The sequence below is a fragment of the Amblyraja radiata genome, chromosome 16 (genome assembly GCF_010909765.2).
Source record: "Amblyraja radiata isolate CabotCenter1 chromosome 16, sAmbRad1.1.pri, whole genome shotgun sequence".
Classification (NCBI taxonomy): Eukaryota; Metazoa; Chordata; class Chondrichthyes; order Rajiformes; family Rajidae; genus Amblyraja; species Amblyraja radiata.
In genome coordinates, this window is record NC_045971.1 from 15,509,171 (window position 1) to 15,531,188 (window position 22,018).

The following is a 22,018-nucleotide window of genomic DNA, read 5'->3' on the forward strand; positions in this document are numbered from 1 at the left end:
AGCCAGGGGAACCATTCTCCCCGTTTCTTGCTTATCAAGCCCTTTAGTTATTTTGTGCATTTTGATAAGATTGCCTCTCATTCTTCTAAACTCCATGCAATACAGTCCCAGTCTACTCAATCTCTCCTCACACAGCAATCCCACCATCACAGGAACCAGCCCAGTGACTCCTTGTGTGGCAAGTACATCCTTCCTTGGGTAAGAAGACCAAAACCGTTCACGCACCCCAGATGCGGCCTCACCAAACCCCTCCACAATTGCAATAAAAACCTCTTTATTGCTATATTCAGATCTAATAATAATGTACCTTTCACTCTCCTAATCGCATGGTGCACCTGCATGCTGGCCTTTGGTGAACAGTGTATGAGTACAACAGGTTTTTTTGAAAATCCACAGTTAACACACACTCTGTTTGCCTGCTATGTGCACCAACATGGATAACCTAACACATCTTCCACATTATGTTCAATCTGATGTTCCCATCCAGATTCTCCTTATCACCATTAAACACTCTCCACACTACTCACATTCCCACCAGTTTAGTATTGCCAGCAACCCTGGAATGATTACATCTTCAAATAATTAGTCAAACTGGTTTTCCCTTAACTCGATGTTGTCCCCGTTGAATTATGTCGTTCCTTTCAGGATGTTCTGAATTACATTGTTCACAAATTATAGCATTGACAATTTTACCGAAGCCAACTCAAGGTTTCAAGATCAGTTTATTGTCACATGTACCAATTAAGGTACAGTGAAATTTGAGTTACCACACAGCCATACTAAGTGAAAAGCAACAAGACACACATCCACATAAAAGTTAACATGAACATCCACCACGTTGGATTCCACATTCCTCACTGTGATGGAAGGTAATAAAGTTCAATCTTCTGCCCCTTTTTTGTTCTCCCGCGGTCGGGCAGTCAAACCATCCGCAGTCTGGGCGATCAAAGCCCCCGCAGCCAGCGGTCGAAGCCCCTTTCGAGGTGATCGAAACTCCCACGTAGGGGCGGTTGAAACTCTCTCCGTGGCATGGAGCTCCCGAATCGGCCTCTTCTTACCAGAGACCGCGGGCTTCATGATGTTAAAGCTTCGATCCCTGGCAAAGGGATCACAAGCTCCGTGATGTTAAAGTCCCGCTGACTCCCGCGGCTTGGAGCGCCGGGTCAGTCTCGAGGAAAGGCTGCCAACACCACGATGTTAGGCCGCAGTGGGGGCAAAGATACGAAATGGAAAAAAATCGCACCTCCATCGAGGTAGGAGATTGAAAAAAAAAAATTTCCCCAACCCCCCCACCATCACATAAAACAAACCAAGGAACACTAGAACATACTTTTTAACACATACTAAGAATAACAAAAAGGAAGAAATGACAGACTGTTGGCGACTGTCAACCTACAAACTACGTTTTTAGAGTGTGGGAGGAAACCGAAGCACCTGGAGAAAACCCACATGGTCACAGGGAAAACTTACCATCTCCATACAGACAGCACCCATAGTCAGGATTTAACCCGGGTCTCTGACGCTGTAAGGCAACAACTCGACCGCTGTGCCTCTGTGCTGACTGTGAGTGGAAAAACGGTATACTGCAATTGATTGCGAAAGGGCAGAAAATACTGGGAAAACTCAGTATGTCAAGGATCATGTATGGAAAGAGAAATGCTCCACACTTCAGGCCTGGGTGTCATTTCTGAAAATCTCTGGTCTGGTCCATTCTCAGCCTTCTCCACTCCCACCCACCCCAGAATATGAACTCCCTGTGCATCTGAACTGCTTCACCCCAGACAATGTCCTGATGAATCTCCCTCTCGAATGCAATCACATCCCTCCTGCAGTGTGACGACCAGACCTGCACTCATTACTCCAGCTGTGGCGTAACCAATGTTTTATAAAGTTGTTCCATATGCTCCCCACTGCTGCATTTCCATATCCCACTTAATGAAGGCAAGTATCTCGTATCTTCACCACCCTGTTTACCCAGTCTACCATCAATCTCCAGTTGCGTCAGGGTCATTTGTTCCCTTGTGAACGGGTGAGAATCCATGGTGTTTTTTTTCCTCCTGGTTTTAGCTCCAGTGCCCGTCACAGGTGAGGGAGGAGTCAAGCCTCAGGCAGCTTCCACCAAGGGCAAGATGCAGGTGAGAGTCGGGTATTGACCCAGGGCTGATCCATCAACACATGCCAGCAACACATCGCCATCCAAATGTTTCATTTCCTATTTTTTAAAATTATGTTGTTTTTTTTTAAAACCATCGTTTTATTTGGTTCATGGAATCATCTTTTGTGTTGCCATTTTTGAATTTTATTTACATGTAAAGGTCTTCACATCTACATCTGCAAAATCCTCAACAGCTAGGGCCCAGGCTGCTGCCAGCTCTAAGAGGGCCATTAAAGCTCCCAGTGCCAGCAAATCTATCGGTCCCGTCGCCAGCCCCAAAAGACTCCTCTCCTCGATAAACCATGGCGGCACGGGTGCTAAAGTGCCGACTGCAAAGGTAAGGATCATATCGAGGCTTTGTCCTGACAAAGCTCGACGGCAGAGATCTGCCAGCCAAGCAAACCCCGCAGCTCAACTTCCATTCTCAGTGTTTCACATGCCCTTCATTCCTGCCAGCCGCACGGCAGATATAATCATTCATCTGAGCTCCATATTTATTCCATTGGCCATTGCATGTTGCTGCAGCATTATCTGGAGTAACACAGTTTACGGTCTTCTGGCATGTTCGACGTCTTGGCTACCAACCTGTTTTCATGGAGGAGTGTGCAGGAAGGAACTGCAGATGCTGGTTTATACCGACGATATATAATGACCGACAAAAAATGCCGGAGTAACTCAACGGGACTGGCAGCATCTCTGGAGAGAAGGAATAGGTGAAGAAGTAACTCTTCACCAAGTCCTTTTCTCCAGAGATGCTGCCTGACCCACTGACTTACTCCAGCATTTTGTGCCTATTCGTGGAAACGTTATTGCTTAGTGCACAAAGAGTAGCAATCCTTACATTACCCCTCATTTCAGCTTCTCCAATCTGCCCCCAGTCATCGTGCCAATTCATGGTCACTCACCCAATTATTGCCCCCCATCATACCTTCCCTTCAGCTGCCACTTCTTGCCATTAAATCCACCTTGTTTACCCCCTCACTGTTGACACTACGTCTCCAAATCCTTTTCAATGCTGATCACCTCTCCCCTGAATTCCCCCAATCTCTCCACCACTCACTCATTTCATCCCACTCCTTTGTCACACAACCAAATCACTCTCACCTTGAACTCTGCTTTCTCATTACAGCCTTTCCGTAACCATCAACTTTTCTCACCATCATTCCTCCATAAGACATAAGAGCAGAATTTGGCCATTCGGCCCATCAAATCATCTCCACCATTTATCCATGGCTGATCTATTTATCCCTCTCAGCAGCTTTCTCTTGCCTTCTCTCATATCCTTTGATGCCCTCTCTGATCAAAAACCTATCAATCTCCCCATTAAATATGCTCAAAAGATTTGGTCCCTACAGCCGTCTGTGGCAATGAATTCCACAGATTCACCACGCTCTGGCTAAAGAAATCCCCACTCATCTTCTTTCTAAAGGTGCGTCCTTTTATTCGGGGGCTATGACCTCTGGTCCAAGGCTTTCTCACTTCCTCCCCCGTCAACTGCCCCCTTATTGTTCTGGTTCACACTTCGCATTCTGTTACCCACCCATCATCCCAACCCACATCCCAAACCATCCCAGCCCCGAACACTCCACCCTATCATTCACCCCTCGCGGTAACCCCTCCGCCTGCCCCTCGCTGTCAGTCCTTGTCCTTTATTGTAAGCCCTCTCCATCACTCCTTGCCATCACCATCACTCCTCATTTCTCACTCCTCGCCCTCACTCTTCTCCATGGCTCTGTCTACATACCGGACCAGCTGCAAAGTTGTTGCTCCTCGCATCATCCGGCAGAGACTGTGACAGAGACGGTCCTGCTCTGGTCAGTGTTAAGATGCTGAAACCACGTGGTGGATTTGGTGTAAGGGGGTGGTGCTCTGCCTGATGTCAATGTGCCGTGTCTCTCAGCCTCGTGACTCCGCGCCGGAGGTCAGCAGAAGTCGACTGCCAGCAGCCAAAGGGTCAAAAGCCACAGCCAGACCGGCGGCCACGCAGAAGGAATCTAGTCACTCGCCAGACCACCGACGGGCCACAGGTGAGAGGATAACACTTAATAACGGGACAGTGGAGCACACTGTGCAGATAGGACCAGGCTGCAAGGGTCATACACTGACGTTTCACTCTCCGACCGGGTGCTGGGGGTCATACACTGACCTTTCACCCTCAGACTAGGTTCTGGTGGTCATATAGTGACCTTTCACCCTCAGGGCATCAGGGGTCATACACCGACCTCTCACCCTCAGACGGGACGCTAGGTCTCATACACTGACCTTTCACTCTCAGACTGGGCACCAGCGGGGTCATACACTGACCTTTCACCCTCAGACCAGGCACCAGGGGTCATACACTGACCTTCACCCTGGGTAAGTGTATGAGTCACATACTGACACTTCACTGACAGGACTGAGTGGGTCATACGTTGACCTTTCACCCACTGTGACCTTCACCCTCACTAGAATCTTAGTTTAGTTTACATGTACAGCATAGAAACAGCCCGTTTGGCCCCTCCGAATCTGTGCTGAACAGCGATCACCCAAGCACTAGTTGTATCCGATATTTGAGGGACAATGTTACCAAGCCAATTAATCTGCAACCTGCACTTCTGTAGAATGTTGCAGGAAACCGGGGGACCTGGAAAAAGCGCAAGCGGTCACAGGGAGAACGTACAGACTCCATGCAGATAGCACCCATAGTCGGGATTGAACCTGGGTCCCTGGCGGTGTAAGGCAGTAACTCCACCATTGCGCCACTGTGCCGCCCTATGCTGACAGGACAGAGTGGATCTCATGCTGACCCTTCATCCTTGGAAGGGCACCGCGGTCACTCACACGCTGACCTTCACCCTGGGTCAGACCGTGAGTCACACGTTGACCGTTCAGACTGCGACTGGGCAGTGTGGGTCCCACACAGATTGTGGGGGCATTGGAGCACTGTCCTTCAACATTGCCACCAGCAACCAAGTGTGGGTTGTGACATAGCGTGCGGTACTGAGTGAATCCTCGCGGTTGAGCTGATTAGTGCTCGATTATTTCCTTACGAGCGATAAAAGGAACTTGTTGGCTGTTGTGTTTTTAACTGAGTGTGCATGAGATTTGATGTACTCAGCACCGTGAATGAGGGGTCAGAATTGGCGGAAACGTGTTGCCCTGCTGTTCGGCTTTAATGTTCTCTCTTCCCTTGTCACTCAGGGGACTCTGTGGCCAAGCCAGGAGCGGGTGGGAGTGGATGCAGCAGCCCAGGAGGTCCTGGGACCCCCAGCAACCGATCGCGTACTTCGTCTCAGCAGTCCTCGGGGTCCACTAAGGACATAAAGAAAGTGGCTGTTGTACGCACGCCCCCAAAGTCCCCCGCGGCTGGCAAGGCACGTCTGGCCCCCGTCGCTGCACCCATGCCCGATCTGAAAAACGTCAGGTCCAAGATTGGATCCACAGAAAACATTAAACACACCCCAGGCGGGGGAAAGGTAACCATCCAAGGCTCACACTTATAACGGACTGGACCTGATTATCTGACCTTGTGTGCAGACAAAAGAGGGAGAATTGCATTTGACCAAACCTAGTGACAAACTCACAAGCAAACAATGCACTTAAGGTTCATCTGCAGTGGGATAGAACGTGAAAATAGAGTGGTTATGTTTACAAAAAGACACATGGTCCTGGAATAACTCAGCAGGTCAGGCAGCATCTCTGGAGGACATGGATAGATGACGTTTTGGTTTCGGGACCCTTCTGGGTAGGCAGATGTGTGATGTTCTGTGTTCAACAGCAGCTGATAGTCTAAAACAATTGGATCATGTTAAAATATGGAATTCATGGATAGGGTGCTCTTATTAAATGAAATCTGGAGCTGACTGAGAAACTGATTTGTGAAAGGAACGTGGAATGTGGTGAGAACCCAGATCTCAGTGAATGGGGAACTCAGCCTGGTTCCAAACAGCTGAGATTAATCCATACGTTTTCTAATGTTTTAGATGAAACATGAGGGTTGTCTTTGGGATGTGGGAGGAAGCAAGAAGGTAACCAGGGAGAAGGTAGGAGCACTCAAGGATAAAGGAGGGGATGTGTGCTTGATGTCAGGAGATGTAGCAAGGTACCAAATGAGTACTGTGCATCTGTTTACTAAACGAGTACTTTGTAACTGTTTTCAACAAGGAGAAGGACATGGAGGACAGTGAGATCAGTGTGGCGAATACCAATGTGCCAGAAGAGTGAGATTAGGAGAGGGGAAGTATTGGAGCTCTTGGAGAACATTAAGGTGGACAAATCCCCAGGGCCAAATGGGATTTATCCCAGGTTATTGAGAGAGGCAAGAGGGGAGCTTGCAGGAGACTTGATAAAGATCTCTACCACTTCTCTGGCCACAGCAAGGTTCCGGAGGACTGGAGAGTAGCAAAGGTTGATCCTTTGTTTAAGAAGGAAAATAGGGAGTATCCAGGGATTTATAAATTGGTGACTCGTGTGCAGACAAAAGAGGGAGAACTGCATTTGTCCAAACCTAGTGACAAACTCACAACCAAACATTGTTTGCTTGTGAGTTTGTCACCAGGTTTGGTGAAATGCAGTTCTCCCTCTTTTGCCTGCACTTTTGTCTGGAAGCTGTAGGAGAGGATTATTTGGGGTAGGGTTTAGTCCCATTTGAAGAGAATGGGTTAGTTAGGGACAGTCAGCATGGCTTTATCCCTGCCAGGTCGCGTCTTATTAACGATCGTTTATTGTGACAAAGGTGATCAATGAGGGGAGGTTGATGGTTGATGGTTGTTGTATCCATGGAATTTAGTGAGGCATTTGATAAAGTTCCCTGTAGTAAATTGATCCAGAAGATTCAGATGCATGGGATTAACAGTGACTTGGCCATATGGGCTCAGAACTGGTTTACTGATGGAAGAAAGGTGGAAGGACAATATTCGGGCCAGACGTCTGTGACCAGTGGTGTTGCGCAGGGGTCTGTTATTGGAACCTCTGTTGTTTGTGATATATATACTGTACATGACTTGGATGGAAATGGAAATGGGTTGGTTAGTAAGTTTGCAGATGATACCAAGATTTCTGGGGTTGCAAGCGTAGCCTGTGTGTCGAACACAACTGATGATTCCCACACTGGCCACCGACGACCACATTGTCGATCGTGTGTCTGCATTATTTTGTCCTTCTCCTTGGTGAAAACAGGTATAAAGTACCCGTTTAGTAATCAAATGCAAACTTTTTCATTATGCTTGGAGTCAGTTTGTAATATCCCACCCCTCCCTGCTTGGAACAAGGGTTTCTGGGTTTAACTTCCATCCAGGGCTTGGATCCAATTGGGACTTTACCCTCTGCGTGTGGCTTGTGACGTGTGGCTTCCACCAGCTGTCTCTAGCACTGCTTGTTGATGGCCTTGAGTATTCCAGTAATGCTTGTGTTGCTTGTTTCTCAATGTAATTTTGTGCAGGTGCAAATCGTCCACAAGAAGGAAGATTACAGCACCGTGCAGGCAAAGTGCGGCTCCAAGGACAAGATCCGATATATGCCAGGAGGTGGAAACGTACGTAAGAGTGCAGGAGACAGTGAGACTCACCTGAGTCTCCCAAAGTGTGACATTCCACCCAGCGCCCATTGCGTATTGTTCCCCCGCGACAGAGTGTATGAGATTCTCCTTCTTGTGTGGGTTTGTGGCATGTGAGAGATTCACTGTGTTCCCACTGCACAAACTTCTGTTAGAATGTCACATATTCTACCTGTGCGAGTTCACCCACATCCCCGAGCAAGTGTAGTCTCCCAGCAGACAATAACATCCCTGCACTGACAGCACTGACCTGCAGCTGGTCCCAGTGGGAGAGGTTCCTTTGACTGTCTTGGATTCCGCCTGTGCCTCAGCATCAAGGAATCCCATTCAGTAAAATTACATGTGATCCTGCATTGGACAGACCTTGATGTTCCTTCACAAAAAAACAAAGTGCTGGAGGAACTCAATGGGTGAGGCAGCATCAATGGAGACAATTGAAAGGTGACATTTTTGGTCGGGACCCTTCTTCAGACTGATGGAGCAGGCTGGAGGGAGCCGGAAAATGATCTCCCGTTATCCTGACTTCTGGAATTTCCCTCTTCGTCCCTGCGTGCAAGTTTCCACTCCGTCACATTCCTGATTGTGTGACATTCCCTCCTTGTACTAGTGGATGAAATTCCCTTCTTATCCTCTGTGTCCCTGTGTATTCCGGAATGTGGGATACGCACATTGTCCCAGTGCTTAATTTTCTTGTAACCTTGAAATGCCAGAGATTCCCACTTTGTCCCCAAGTTAGGATTCATCTTTGTTCCACAGGGTGAGATTCTCTCTCTGTCCCACTGTGGGACATTCCCATTCCCACTCTTTCCCCCAGTGTGTGAAATGTTCTTTTAGTCTCTGATTTTCGGATGCTCCTCATCCACGGAGAGTTCCCCAATTGACACCGTGAGACATTCCCTCCTCGTTTCAGGGTGTTTCATTCTTTTTTTTAAGGTGTGAGATTCTGCTCTCCCCCAGTATTTCAGACGTCCTCTGCCTCACAGTGCGAGCTTCCCCCTTTCCAAAAGCAAGCCGGATTCTCCTTGTGATTTCTGTCCCTCTGTGTGAGATTCCTTCTTTCATATCAATTGGAAATCCCTCTTTTAACAGAGTGTAAGATTCCTACATTATCACAAGTCTCCCAGACATTGTGTCCCTACCCCTGTATCCCAGTCGGTGGAAGACCTCAATTATCGGATGCCGGGCCCCTCCCCTCTTTCCCAGTTGCTGGGCGCCCCCCATGTCCAATATATTGGGAGCCCTCTTTTGTTGGAGATTCCTTGTTTCTGCTCTGCAGGAATTCCCCCTTTATCTCTCCTGACATGTCTTCTGTCCCAGCCCCAGGACTCCGGCTTCACTCTCATCTGTACCCAGTTGATACCCAGTTGACTTGAGGCGAGATTCCTTTTGGTTCCACTTTGTGATGTCTGTTCTTTGTCTGGTGTATATCGCTCCTGTGTCCCACTGTTTCATTGCAAAGCCGTTTCCATCTACACCCCTAATTACCAACTTTTCCACTTGTTTGAACAATTCAGGTACAAATAACGAGCAAGAAGGTTGATCTGAGTCACATCTCCTCAAAATGTGGATCTAAAGATAATATCCGTCACAAGCCAGGTACATCTTTGAGAATGAGGGGCAAAGAGCAGACTGGAGGAACATAAGCAGAATGAACAGAGGGAGCAGCAGATACATGCTTAAAAACATTCAGGCGGGTACATAGATAGTTTAATTTAGTTTAGAGATACAGAACCTTCGGCCCACTGAGTCCACATAAACCAGCGATCCCCCTACACTAGCACAATCTTACACATTAAGGACAATTTACAATGTTTACCAAAGCGAATTAACCTACAAACCTGTCTTTGGAGTGTGGGAGGTAACCGGAGCACCTGTAGAATACCCATGCGGTCGCGGGGAGAACGTACATGCTCCCTACAGACATCACCCATTGTCAGGATCGAACCTGAGTCTCTGGCACTGTAAGGCAGCCACTCTATTGCTGAGCTACCATGCCACCCTATGCTGCCCTGCATAGGTAAGGTTTAGAGGGTCATGGGCAACATGCAGGCAAATGAGATTAGCTTAGGTAAGCATCTTGACTGGCATGGTGATTTGGGGCCTGTTTCCGTGTTGTATAACACTGAATCTCACATCACAGAAAGACGTGAGAGACTCATCACCTATGAAGGGCAGAGACAGGTATTAGAAGCGAGAAAGAGAGCACAGATATATTTGTCAGAGGGTGAAAAAGAGAGTGTTGGAGTAAGCTGGTGGGTCAAAACTAAAAATGTGAGCGACAGTTCATGAGGAGAGAAAGAAAGGGCAAACATCTTGCAAGTAGTGTGAACTCGCAGATGCATCTTGTATGAGAGAGTCAGAGCCCTCTGAGAGACACTGAAAGAAAGGCGCAGACAGCCATAAATTAGAGGGGGGAGGAGTAGGAGAGTAACCCAGAGATGTATCTGAGAGGAAGAGGAGGCACATTACAATGAGTCAGAGCAGATATCTTGGAGAATGTTAAAGACCATGGATCTATCGTGTACTCCAGCCGTTAGAGTGAGCAGAAATAAAGACACAACTTGCAAGGAAAGATAAAGACTGTGGGGGTAAGATAAAGAGAGACAAAGGATTCTGGTACATCTTACAGAGAGAAGAGAGAGAGCATCAGAGAGAGCCAGAGACACATCTTGGTGGGAACACGGCCATGAGGGACGTGATAAGAAAATGTCTTTGAGAGGGTGAAGACAGTGGAGGGAGCAGAATTAAATTGAGCTGACAAAGCAATTGGTAAATCGACGAATTTCCTCCCCAACAGGTGGCGGTAATATCGAGATCAAATCACAGAAAGTTGTCTACAAAGACAAAGCCCAGTCCAAGATTGGTTCGATGGACAACATCACCCACACACCAGGAGGGGGCGCCAAGAAGGTGAGAAGGACACGCCAACTCAGGGTGAAAGTTTCATGAGAGCAGGAGCCTACGAGATGCAATCTTATCAGAAAGCAAATGTTCATTCAGATATTCCCCATTGAACCAGGAAGGTCTAATGACGTGAGGTTAGAGTTGACCAGCCCTGGTCCACCACTAGTGTTTAGAAGGAGAGAGGACCTAATCAAAGCTTAGTTCTGACAGAGCTCGACACTTTAGACTTTAGAAATACAGCGTGGAAACAGGCCCTCCTGCCCACCGAGACGGCACCAACCAACGGCCACCGTGTACACAGATCTACACACACTAGGACAATTTTACAACTTACTAAAGCCAGTTACCCTACAAACCTATATGTCTTTGGAGTGTGGGATGAAATTGAAGCACCTGGTGAAAACCCACGGGAGAATGAACAAACTCCGTACAGACAGCACCCGTAGTCAGGATCGAGCCAGGATCTCTGGCGCTTTAAGGCAGCTAATCTACCGCTGCGCCATCGACATGCTTGAGGATGCTTTCCAGTAGGCCTAAAACTAGAGGCCCCAGTTTAAGGACACTGGTAAGACACTATGAAGGGAATTGAGTGAATGTATGGACTTCTTGACCAGTGCTCAGAGTAGATGAAGTCTCCAGGCACAGAGGGCATCAAAGGTATGGGAAGCAAGCATTAATGTAATATTGAGATAGAGGATGAACCAAGTTCACACTGAGTGGTGAGTCAGGCTCAAAGGGCTGAAAGGCCTACCCTGGCTTTAATTTTCTAGTTTTCAGGTAGGAGCTAATAAGAGAACCAGGCGGAGATGACAGAGATCGAGGGTGGCCAGAGTGAGAGTCCAGAGTAAAGACAAGGTGCTGGAGGCAGCGTTAGGCGTACATCCTTGAAAGAGGTAGAGAGACGGAAGATACGAGGACAATTGCCGATTACAGGAGGCAGTTGATTTGTGCCATTATCAACCTCTCAAAGTACTTAGGAGACACAAAGAACTGCAGATGCTGTTTTACAAAAAAAAGACACAAAGTGCTGGAGTAACTCAGCGAGTCAGGAAGGATCTCTGGACAACATGGATAGATGATGTTTCAGGTCAGACTGAAGGAGGGTCCCAACACAAAACGTCCCCTACCCATGTTCTCCTGACCCCTTGGGTTACTCCGGCACTTTGTGTCCTTTCTCGAAGTACCTAATTCCTTTGCTGAGTATGGATTGATTCTCTGTTATTTGTGGTCGCGCTCAGATCCTCTTGTTTCTCTTGTCTCTAGATTGAAACTCACAAGCTGTCTTTCCGCGAGTCAGCTAGAGCCCGCACAGATCACGGTGCAGAAATCGTCTACGTATCCCCGACCCCTTCCAACGAGGGCTCCCCTTGCCGACTCAGCAACGTGTCCTCCACTGGCAGCATCAACATGATGGAGTCTCCACAGCTCGCCACACTCGCTGACCAGGTCTCGGCCTCTCTGGCCAAGCAGGGCTTGTGACTGTTGTTTTCAAGCAAGTTTGAAGTTTGCACCTGTCTAAACGAACCTGGCGTCTGATCTTGCATACACCACCTCTGGGTTTGCCTGCATCTCTGACCAGTTACAGACAGTGGTGCTTTGTTGTCTTTTGTGTGTTCATTCTTGATCTGCATTATTTAGGCTTTTTGAGAAGTCTGGGATGTTAGAAGTAGCTTGTCCCTTTATTTAGAGATTAGTTGCTAAGATACAGTAATGGCTGAAATGTAATGAATGGTACAAAAAAAAAATCTAAATCTTTTCAAGGGAAATGGTGGCCTTTTTCTCAAGGGCCTGAAACCCACCTGGTAGAAGCTGCCGGAAGTGACACAACCTCTGATCAGAGTCGGTTCTGTTCCCACACTGCGGCACAGTGAGGTGAGAGGGGCCTCGTTGGATCGCAGCGCTTGTTCACCCGAATGGTACTGAAGGTAAAATGGTTGAATTAGAAGCCCCGCCCGCAAAGGCAAAACCTCTACTCCTGCAGTGTAGACGATCAAGTGATCTGACCTAATGTTTCTCAGATGATTCAAAGAATAGATAGAAACTGTTCCATCAGAGTGTAGGGCATCATAATGAGGATAGAGCCAAGCTCTTTAGAGGTGATGGGAAACCCATCCACGCACAGTGATGACGGCAACATTGTGGCTATAGGGATCAGGGGGTATGGAGAGAAGGCAGGTACAGGATACTGAGTTGGATGATCAGCCATGATCATATTGAATGGCGGTGCAGGCTCGAAGGGCTGAATGGCCTACTCCTGCACCTATTTTCTATGTTTCTAACCCCCAGGGGAGGCTGAGGGAACTGATTTGGTCTGAGATTTTCCAGTCAAGGATATGAATGGTGAGAGAATCAAGGCAAAGAGTTGTAGCTAAAGTCTGATTAACTGTGATTTCACTGAATGTTAAAGCAACTAAAAGGGAGGCAGGAGATCTTCCTGTGTCTATGTTCTCTCTCAGATAACTCAGTAGGTTATCTGATTCATCCTGTAACAAGCATGAGATGGTCCTGTCTGGTCACATACATCCTGCCCCTTATGCATAGTCCATAGCTCAGTATACCCGCTGACTCGAGTGCTAACAGTCAGCGGTCAATGAGTCTATGGTGCTTTATTGTGTGAAGTGCACAGTGATTTTTTTTTGTTACATGCAGTCCAGTAGAGTATTGCCCCGATTATTGAGTATTGCCCCGATATCCCTTATTAGCAAGTGTACAGAAATAATATTGAGCCTGCATGCATGTTTGGCCAGTCAGCGTGGCCGCCCCCAAGAGATGTACTCAGATGAACTCTTGAGGTGGCATTCTCTGGCTTAATGTCATTCGCTCGGATTGGGAAGTTGCGAATCTCCCACGGCTGGGGGTGTGGCTGTCTGAGGATCCAGCTCCATCACTGACCGCAGTCAGCCCTGAACCTCAGATAATGGAAGACCCATCTGTGCTTCTATAGCCCAGTTGGCCTTTCACCATTTAGATCGTTTACAGCACGCAATTGCTTGGCATTTGTCTGTTCTGTAATCAGTGTGAAAAGACATTTCCAGATATAAGTAAGTAAGTAAGTTTATTGGCCAAGAATTCACATACAAGGAATTTGCCTTGGTGCTCAGCCCACAAGTAACAACATGACATACAGTGACAGTTACGTATGACTCAGAAAACACTAAACATTAATAATAATAAGACATTAATGATAAAACACCATTGATCAAGCATGTGAACCAACAAAATACCAGATCAAAGGGAGGCTACAGAAGCCCCAGATCTGATGTGCAGACTAACCCCCCAAAGTAAGGAATTAATTTACTATCAATTCCTATAATCATCTTAAGCACCTCCACTTAAGTCGCCACATTATCTTCTAAACCGCAAGAATACAGATTTGTTTATACTATTTAACCATTTTAGCTCCATTATCATTCAGGCAGATATGGAAAGTCTGTGGGAAATATCTTATCATCTTTTCCACTGGAAGTTTAACTTGCTTCGACAAAAAGCTGAGCAGAGGTTGACCAGGGAACCAGATATTTGGGGAAGGAGATCTCAGCCCGTTCTCAGATTCAATTGCTACATCTTCCCCTGTAACTTTTCCTTATCCTGGAACATTATGGTAATATTTTGCCTGCCTCTTTCAAGCCCTGCAGGGATAAAGGTTTACGCTATTTCATCTTTTCTTGCTGAAGTGGGATTGATATTGGGTGAGTGAAAGTGTGACGACATTGCAGATAAACCAGAACCAGTGTTCTGGAGAACGCGGACAGGTGAGGGTTCAGGTTGGGACCCTTCTGAAATCCATGGAGAACCTATCCATGTCCTCCAGAGATGCAGCCCGGCCCGCTGCGTTATTCCAGCACTTTGTGTCTTTACTTGTAAACCGGCATCTACAGTTCCTTGTTTCTCCAAGACACGGTGTTTGACTGGTGTCCTCCAGTTCAGGAAGGATGCCAGCTCATGGTAGAGGGCAACTACACATGGAACTCATCATCACTTCATTTCCTGTGGGGTCACAATCCATGACTGTGTGGTTCGGGTGCGCTTAGGTCTGAAGCTTCATCCTCGGATGTTGCCATGGTGATGCCCAATCCTATTGTTGTCCATGAATGTCTCCACTCGTTTCTCTGTGCAGTTGTGGCCTGCAGTGACCTTATCAAATGATTTTATTGTCTGTTGGACCTTCCCCCAATTGGTGCCACTGTCTTGACCACTGTCGTCAATCAACCGTTCTTGTCTCACCATTCATTGGTCTCATTTCGTCTAGTTTCTCTGGACTTTGGTGTCACTGCCTTTTGATTTTGAATTTGATTAATCCCAATATCTTTGGTTTGACTCACCAATGGTGTCGCATCTCCTTTGGCTTCAGTAAGCATTGATCTTGTTGTTGATCTCATTATCTAATGTTCTCAATAACTCTTAGAGCTATACAACACGAAAACAGGCCCTCCTGTCCACCTTGTCTATTCCAGCCTATTTGCTATACTGGACTAGTCCCATTTACCTGCATTTGGCCCATATCCCTCTAAACGTTTCCTATCCATATATCTTGGAAGTCATCATTGTAACCACTTCTTTAGATTCCTCTGGCAGCTCATTCTGGATAGGGACAACCCTCTGAGTGAAAAGGTTACTCCTAAGGTCCTTCTTAATTCTCTCCTCTCTCTTGCGTCTATGCCCCCTAGTTTTAGAAACCTCTCCCCCAGGAAAAATACTGTAAACTTTAATTTTATTCATGCTCCTTGGTGGTCTTGTGTATCTCAATAAAGTCATCCATCCTTCACACTTAAAAAATAAAAGTCCCAGCCTCTCCCTGTAATTCGAGCCCACAAGCCCAGTTAACACCCTGATGAATGTCTTGTGCATATTTTTCCAACTTAATGACATCCTTCCTGTAGCTGGGCGACCAGCACTGCGCACAATGCTCCAAGTGTGGTCTCACCAATGCATTGCAACACAATTACCTAATCTTTGTGCTCGATATGCTTCCCAATGAAGGCAAGCACACCAAACACCTTCACCACCCTGTCCACTTGACTCTCCATTTTCAGGGAACCATCCACCAATGCTCCCAACTCTCTCAGTTCTACAATTCTCTCCAGGCTCTACCATTTACTGTGTAAACCCTGCCCTGTTTTGATATACTAAATTGCACCACCTGACACTTGTCGGAGTTAAATTCTATTTGTCATTCCTTGGCCCACCTTCCCAACTGATAACGAACAACCTCAATGCTCACTGGTCTCACTGTTACTTGGATTCACTGCCTTACCTTCCAATGGCCTCACAGTTGATAGATTTCATTATCCACTTATCACACCTCTGAGGAATTCGACTGTTCATTGGTCTTGATCTCCATAGATCTTGTCTTGTTGTTGGTTGGTCTCAGTTGTGGGTTGTCTCATCGGCCACAGATCTATTGGTAGATCTCACAGCACTGAACCCAAACAATCCCACTACTTTACCTTGATCTCAATATTCATTGTTCCGCCCTTCCCTTTAGTCCCACTGCCCAGCGAACTCTCTGTTAATGTATCTCAGTATAATTTATTGATTATAACACAGGAACCCATTCAGCCAGGTTCATGCAAACCCTCAGCAGAGCATCCCATCAATTCTATTCCTCTAATTTTCCTGCAGTCTATTCATTCCCTTTTGATATTTCTTTACCACTTATCTGGAAGTAGGGTAATTTACTGTTGCCAACTAACCTACCTTTGGGATGTGAGATGAAATAGAATCATCCAGGGAAACCCACCCAGTCACAGGAAGAACATGCAAACTCCACAGACAGCATGTGAGGTCACCATTGAATCCAGGTCAATGAGCCAGTGAGGCAGCTGCTCTTTACCACTGTCTTGCCACTTTGCTCCATGGCGTATGCGCCTTCTTGCCCCTCTATCCCATGGTCCTGCTGTCCATTGCTCCCACTGTCAAATTTTCTTACTGCCCATTGGGGGTGGTCATTTAAACTGAGGTCCGTAGGAATTTCTCTTCACACAGAGCGGTGAATTGTGGAATTATGTGATCTGGTGACTGGATCATTGGGGTTATTTAGAGAGGAGGTGGATAAATGTTGAAAGACCAGTGAACTCAGGGGAACTGGCGCAGAAGAGGAAATGCAGCCTGGAGCAGTTTAGCCATGATCATATTGAATTGAGAGGCCAAATAGCCAACTCCTGTTCCTATTTTCTGATGTATTTGTGCTGATCTTATGACCATCATTTTTTTCTGTTGATAGATCTCGCTACCCACTCACCTTTGTTGATTTGTTTCAATATTTTTTGACTTACCATTTCACTATTCTAAACATCCATTGACTCAACCATCTCTTGGTTTCATTGTCCATTTTGTAGCTGCAAGACCAGATTGGCCATATATCCCTCTGTCTGTTGGATCTTATTATTCATGAATCCCATTGTGGATAAATCACACCACTGTTGGGTAGGCTGACATCTTCACTTTCATCGGGAGCAAGGAATTCCAGAGATTTGCCACTCTGTAAGAGGGATAATTTGTACATACTTCACTTTTAGATTAGTGGCCCCTTTTCTAGTACTCTGTCCCCTCATTCCTGAACTTCTGCCAGGAGCTTGTAATTTCCACAATAACCTTTGATGCAGCATCTGAACAAGAGCCTTCTGAAATCTTACAATGCCACATCCACTGATGCTATTTTATCCACAACACATGTTGCTTCTTTAACGTTCCTTGCATACCTCTGCAGTTCCTCCCTACACATTGCTTCTTTGAATAACTCCAATCATGCCTCCCAAGGTCAGGATCGAACCTAGGTCACTGGAATTGCAAGGCAGTGGCTCCATGCATTAGAACTAATCCCGTCCACTGCAATGGGTGTCCATAATTCTCGATGTTCACTGATAGCGTTGCTGCTCATCTCACTATCCCTTGACTTCAATGACCATTGATCATTGAACATTTATAAACGATCTTTTAATTTCACCATTCCATTGGTCGCATTGCTATCAATGTTTTAATATCGATTGTGAAACCATCTATTGGTCTCACAATTCAATGGTCTCTGTTTCGATCGCTCCTGTTGTTTGATCACCTGGCATGCTGGTGTTGTTATCCTATCACAATGCCCATTTATGGTGATACTCATTAGCCTTTTATAGAGTCATGCAACACAGAAATAGGTCCTTCTGCCCAACTCATCCATGCTGACCAAGATGCCCCAACTAGGTTGGTCCTATTTGTCCACGACTGGTCCATATCCCTCTAAGCTATCCATCCATGCACCCTGTCCAAATGTCTTTTAAATGTTGTTACTCTACCTGCTTCAACTACTTCCCCTGGCAGCTCGCTCCATACACCTCTGTGCCTCCTGTGTGAAAACATTATCCCTCAGGTTCCTGTCTTTCCTCTATCACCAAAACAAATGCCTTCTAGTTATTGATTCCCCCCATGCTGGGAAAAACACTGTGTGCATTCACCCTATCTATTTCCCTCATGATCTTATACATCTCTATAAGATTACCCCTCAGCCCCTTGCACTCCAAGGAATCAAATCCTTGCCAGCCCAAACTCTCCCTGTTGCTCAAACTGAACACAACACGCAAGTGCGGCCTCATTAATGTCGTGCCATTGTAACATAGCTTCCCCGAATTCTATATTCAATTCGCACGTGGATGAAGGCCAGTGTGATAAAAGCCTTCATCACCACCCTATCTACCTGTGACTCCACTTTCAGCGAACTAAGTACTATCCTTTGATCCTGGCACCTCATGGCCTCACTGTCCATTGGTACGGCACTGTGTGTGTTCTCACTGCCCACAGATCTCATTGTTCTTTGTCATATTACATTTTGATCTTGGTGCCTTTTGATATTCCTCTAGAGATCTCAATCCCATTGGATGTGCTGCACCATATATCACTGCTTATTTCATATGTGCTTTTTAGCTTGGTGGTTTCGATGTTTCTGTCTGTTGATATCGCTGAACAAACTTATTTACTTACTGTAACACAGACTGAGAACACTCAGCCCATTGTGTCGATACTAGCTCCCAGCAGAGCAATTATGGGGATGCCCTACAATTGAATCTCTCTTACACTTGCTAGCAATTCTACTTTAATTATTTTAACAATTTAGCTGCAATATTGGGCAAGGGGCTCCGTTGTCAATGTATGAGTAGGGTTATGCAGGCTCCTTCAAGAACCTAATGGTTGTAGGAAAGTAGCTGTTCCTCAAACTGGCGGTATGGAATTTAAGACCTTAGTATCCCCTGCCCAATGGCAGAAGGGAGAAGAGAGCATGGCCTGAATGATTAGGATCCTTGATGATAGATGCTGCCTTCTTGAGGCAATGCCTCATGTAAATGCGTTCAGTGGCGAGGAGGGATTTGATGGGCTGGGCTGAGTCAGGTCCACCATTGTCTACAGCCTCTTGCATTCCTGTCTGTTGGAATGTCTCATGAAGCAACCAGTCAGGATACTCTCTACAGTACATCAGTAGATGTTCGTACCTAGTAGAACTCAGTACCTGGTAGGAGTATAAGATGATGCAGTAAATCCCTTTAAACATCTAAGTAGAAGTGTCGGGGCTTCCTGATTACATTTCTGTGCTAGCCCAGGATAGACTGCGTGTTACATATTCCAAACGTTCTTTGGTTAAGAATATTTTCCACTGAATCCCCCCCGAATCTACTTCAAGGCCTCTGAACTCAGTGCATTGGTCCAATGGCCAAAAGTAGGGGTCCCTGTGGTTCAGAGTGAATCTCCATTCATCATTCTGCATATTGCCCATCATTTCACTTGCCATCAGACCTCTAATGATCTCCTGCCCAGTGATTGATGATGTAGTCCAGAAAAATCACTAAATTATGCGATAGACAATAGGTGCAGTAGGCCAATTTAGCCCTACGAGCCAGCGCTGCCATTCACTGTGATTATAGCAGATAAATTCACCTATTTCTGTCTTCAAGGGACCCACATTTGTCATAAAAAATTGTTTTTTCCCTCTTCACATACCTAAAGAAGCTTTTACTATCCTCCTTTATATTCTTGGCTAGCTTACCTTCATACCTCACCCGTTCTCCCTGTAGTTATCTTCTGTTGCTCTTTAGGTTTCCCAATCCTCTGGCTTCCCGCTCATCTTTGCTATGTTATACTTCTCTTTTATTTTTATACTGTCCTTGACTTCCCTGGTCAGCCACGGTCGCCTCTTACTCTCCTTAGAATCTTCCTTCCTCTTTGGAATGAACTGATCCTGCAATGATTCACATCCCTCTGTTCTCTTGCTGCAAATTGTTCCCGATGAAACCATTGATTCCATTAATTCTTCATCCTGCTGCCCAGTGATTGGTTGATATTTCTCTCTACCTGATTATGTCCACTGATCTCACTACCCTTCAGCCTTTCCATTCATACCACTGCCCATAGATCACATTCTCTGCTCTTTGACCTGTGAAACCTGCTGACACCGCTCTCCGTTGACCCCGCTGTACACTGTATCTGTCCATGTACCTTAGTCTGTTGGTCCTGCTCACTTGCATCTCATCCGTTTCACTGAGAATTAGTCGCCGGCCATTGATTACACTCTCCACTGAGCTCACTGTCCCCTTAGCTCTGGGCAGTAACAGTGGCCCTGCCTGTTGATGCACAGCTCCAGCGACCCAGCTTTGATCCTGCTGTCAGTGTTGATGCACTCTCCCTGTGACCATGTAGGTTTACCATAGGTTCTCCAGTTTCCTCCCACATCCCAAAGACTCACAGGTTGGAATTAGTCTCTTTATCTGACTGTCCATCTGCTGTAACCAGGTCTGGTCACTAACTACAGAAGGACTAGTGACGGTATGTAGCAAGTGTTCACTGGATTGATTCCTGGGATGTGGGGAGTGACCTATAGGGAGAGATTGAGCAAACTAGACCAATATATTATAGAGTTTAGATGAATGAGAAGTGAAACAAGCACATTTCCTCTGAGGCTAGACAGGGCTAATCAGCAGAGACGATCTCCCTGCCGGGGTGAACAGGGCCATCGTTCTCAGTGTCAAAACAAAGACTCACCCGTTCAGGGCTGAGACCGGAACAAATGTCTTCACCCAAGGAACAATACATTTTGGAATTCCCTGTCCCTGGAGGTTTAGTCACAGAATATATTCAAGACAAGAGATAAGTTTTGGGATACAAAGGGAATAGAGGGACATGGATCAGAGCAGGCAAATGGGACTGGGATAAATTATCAGCCAAAATCTCACTGAAGGCAGAGCTGAGTAGTGACTGTGGGCTTTAATCCTTGTTTCCAAAGTAGGAAATCCCATTTGCCAGTAAATTATATATCAGTGAAGTCACGTTGATTTGATCACCAATTCTCAGACAGGCCAACATTACATCAACCTTTATCCTGCCCCAAATGCCAGGTGCGTGCAATCAGCACCCGACAGTCGATGACTGAACAGTGAAATGGGAGCTTGTAAATGCCCTTTGCCTCGTTGCCTGGAGATCCAGTGCATGCTGGATCAGCAGGCAGTGGGCGAGACGGAATGTGGGTGCAGTTGAGGGAAGGACTCAGTGGGCTGATTATTTTACAACAAACACGTCCTGATCTTAATGATAGGTGAGAGAATCTAACCAGCTGAGTCACTCCGTGAACTGCAAGGACAATGACTCGGACCCACTTAACTCCTAGGCAGTGATGTGTGGGAATTACTTTCCATGTGGATTAAGGATCGGATAAGGGTATTCAAGGGAATTCAGTTGTTAGGTTCTAAGTTTCTTGAAAAGGACTGAGAAAGTGGGAAAGCTGTTCCTTGTGAGAGAAGTTTCTCCTCCTCCCCATGTAGCGTTCCCTGGGCTCAGGCAGCTCAGTGCCAACATGAAAGTGATGTTGTGATAGTATATGTTGTTTCTTAAAGCTTTCCCTTCGAGGTGTGAGATGGTAATCCAATCCCAATGGCAGCATATTTGCTAATGTTCAGTGGCTTTGCTTGTCTGTGAATGCTCAATGCTGTAACTTTGAATCATTGGTTTACATTGTTGCTGTAAAAGTTTGGAAATAAAGTCTGTGTTCCAAGACTCTTGATTTTCTGTCTCTTTGTGAAACATGGCAGACACAAGTATCCTCACATCAGAGCTTTGACTGAATTTAAGAATGTGGGCGGGAGAGGTGGAGGTTGTTTGATTTAAGATTTCAAAGGAGAAAGAAGAGAGCAGATGCTGTAATCTGAAGCAAATAAAAAACTGTTGAAGGAACCCAACAGGTCAAATAGCTGAAATGTAGACAAATGGAAAGGAGATGTTTGGGGTCAAAACATTAGCCTGGAGAGCCTTGCGTAGATGGTTGCAAAGCTATTGGAAAGGATTGCAACATTAGACGAGGCTGCATGTTAGAAAATGCTTTGCTACAAGGTACAAGGTATTTTTTATCAAAAGTATCTATTGATACTTTCCTGAAATCTAATTTATTAACCTCTCAGGAAGTC

General features: G+C 46.2%; 1 protein-coding gene and 1 long non-coding RNA gene across 5 annotated transcripts in view; both read left to right on the forward strand.

Moving 5' to 3' along the window:
- Window positions 1-12,329, forward strand: part of LOC116981952 (microtubule-associated protein tau-like) — a 64,882-nt gene extending 52,553 nt beyond the window's left edge. For 3 of the 4 annotated variants that reach the window (XM_033035198.1, XM_033035197.1, XM_033035199.1), the window contains 8 exons: window positions 2,068-2,135; window positions 2,316-2,492; window positions 4,056-4,182; window positions 5,336-5,610; window positions 7,575-7,667; window positions 9,203-9,284; window positions 10,486-10,598; window positions 11,856-12,329. In XM_033035198.1, coding sequence (XP_032891089.1) covers window positions 2,068-2,135; window positions 2,316-2,492; window positions 4,056-4,182; window positions 5,336-5,610; window positions 7,575-7,667; window positions 9,203-9,284; window positions 10,486-10,598; window positions 11,856-12,071 — 1,151 coding nt within the window. In that variant the 3' untranslated portion in view covers window positions 12,072-12,329. The remainder of the gene's footprint in view (window positions 1-2,067; window positions 2,136-2,315; window positions 2,493-4,055; window positions 4,183-5,335; window positions 5,611-7,574; window positions 7,668-9,202; window positions 9,285-10,485; window positions 10,599-11,855) is intronic. The other variant, XM_033035200.1, reaches the window with a different exon arrangement.
- Window positions 12,330-12,806: 477 nt separating this feature from the next.
- LOC116981953 lies at window positions 12,807-21,611 on the forward strand. Its single transcript, XR_004414319.1, has 2 exons — window positions 12,807-13,641; window positions 13,838-21,611. It is a non-coding gene; the product is annotated as an uncharacterized LOC116981953 (long non-coding RNA).
- Window positions 21,612-22,018: the final 407 nt, after the last annotated feature.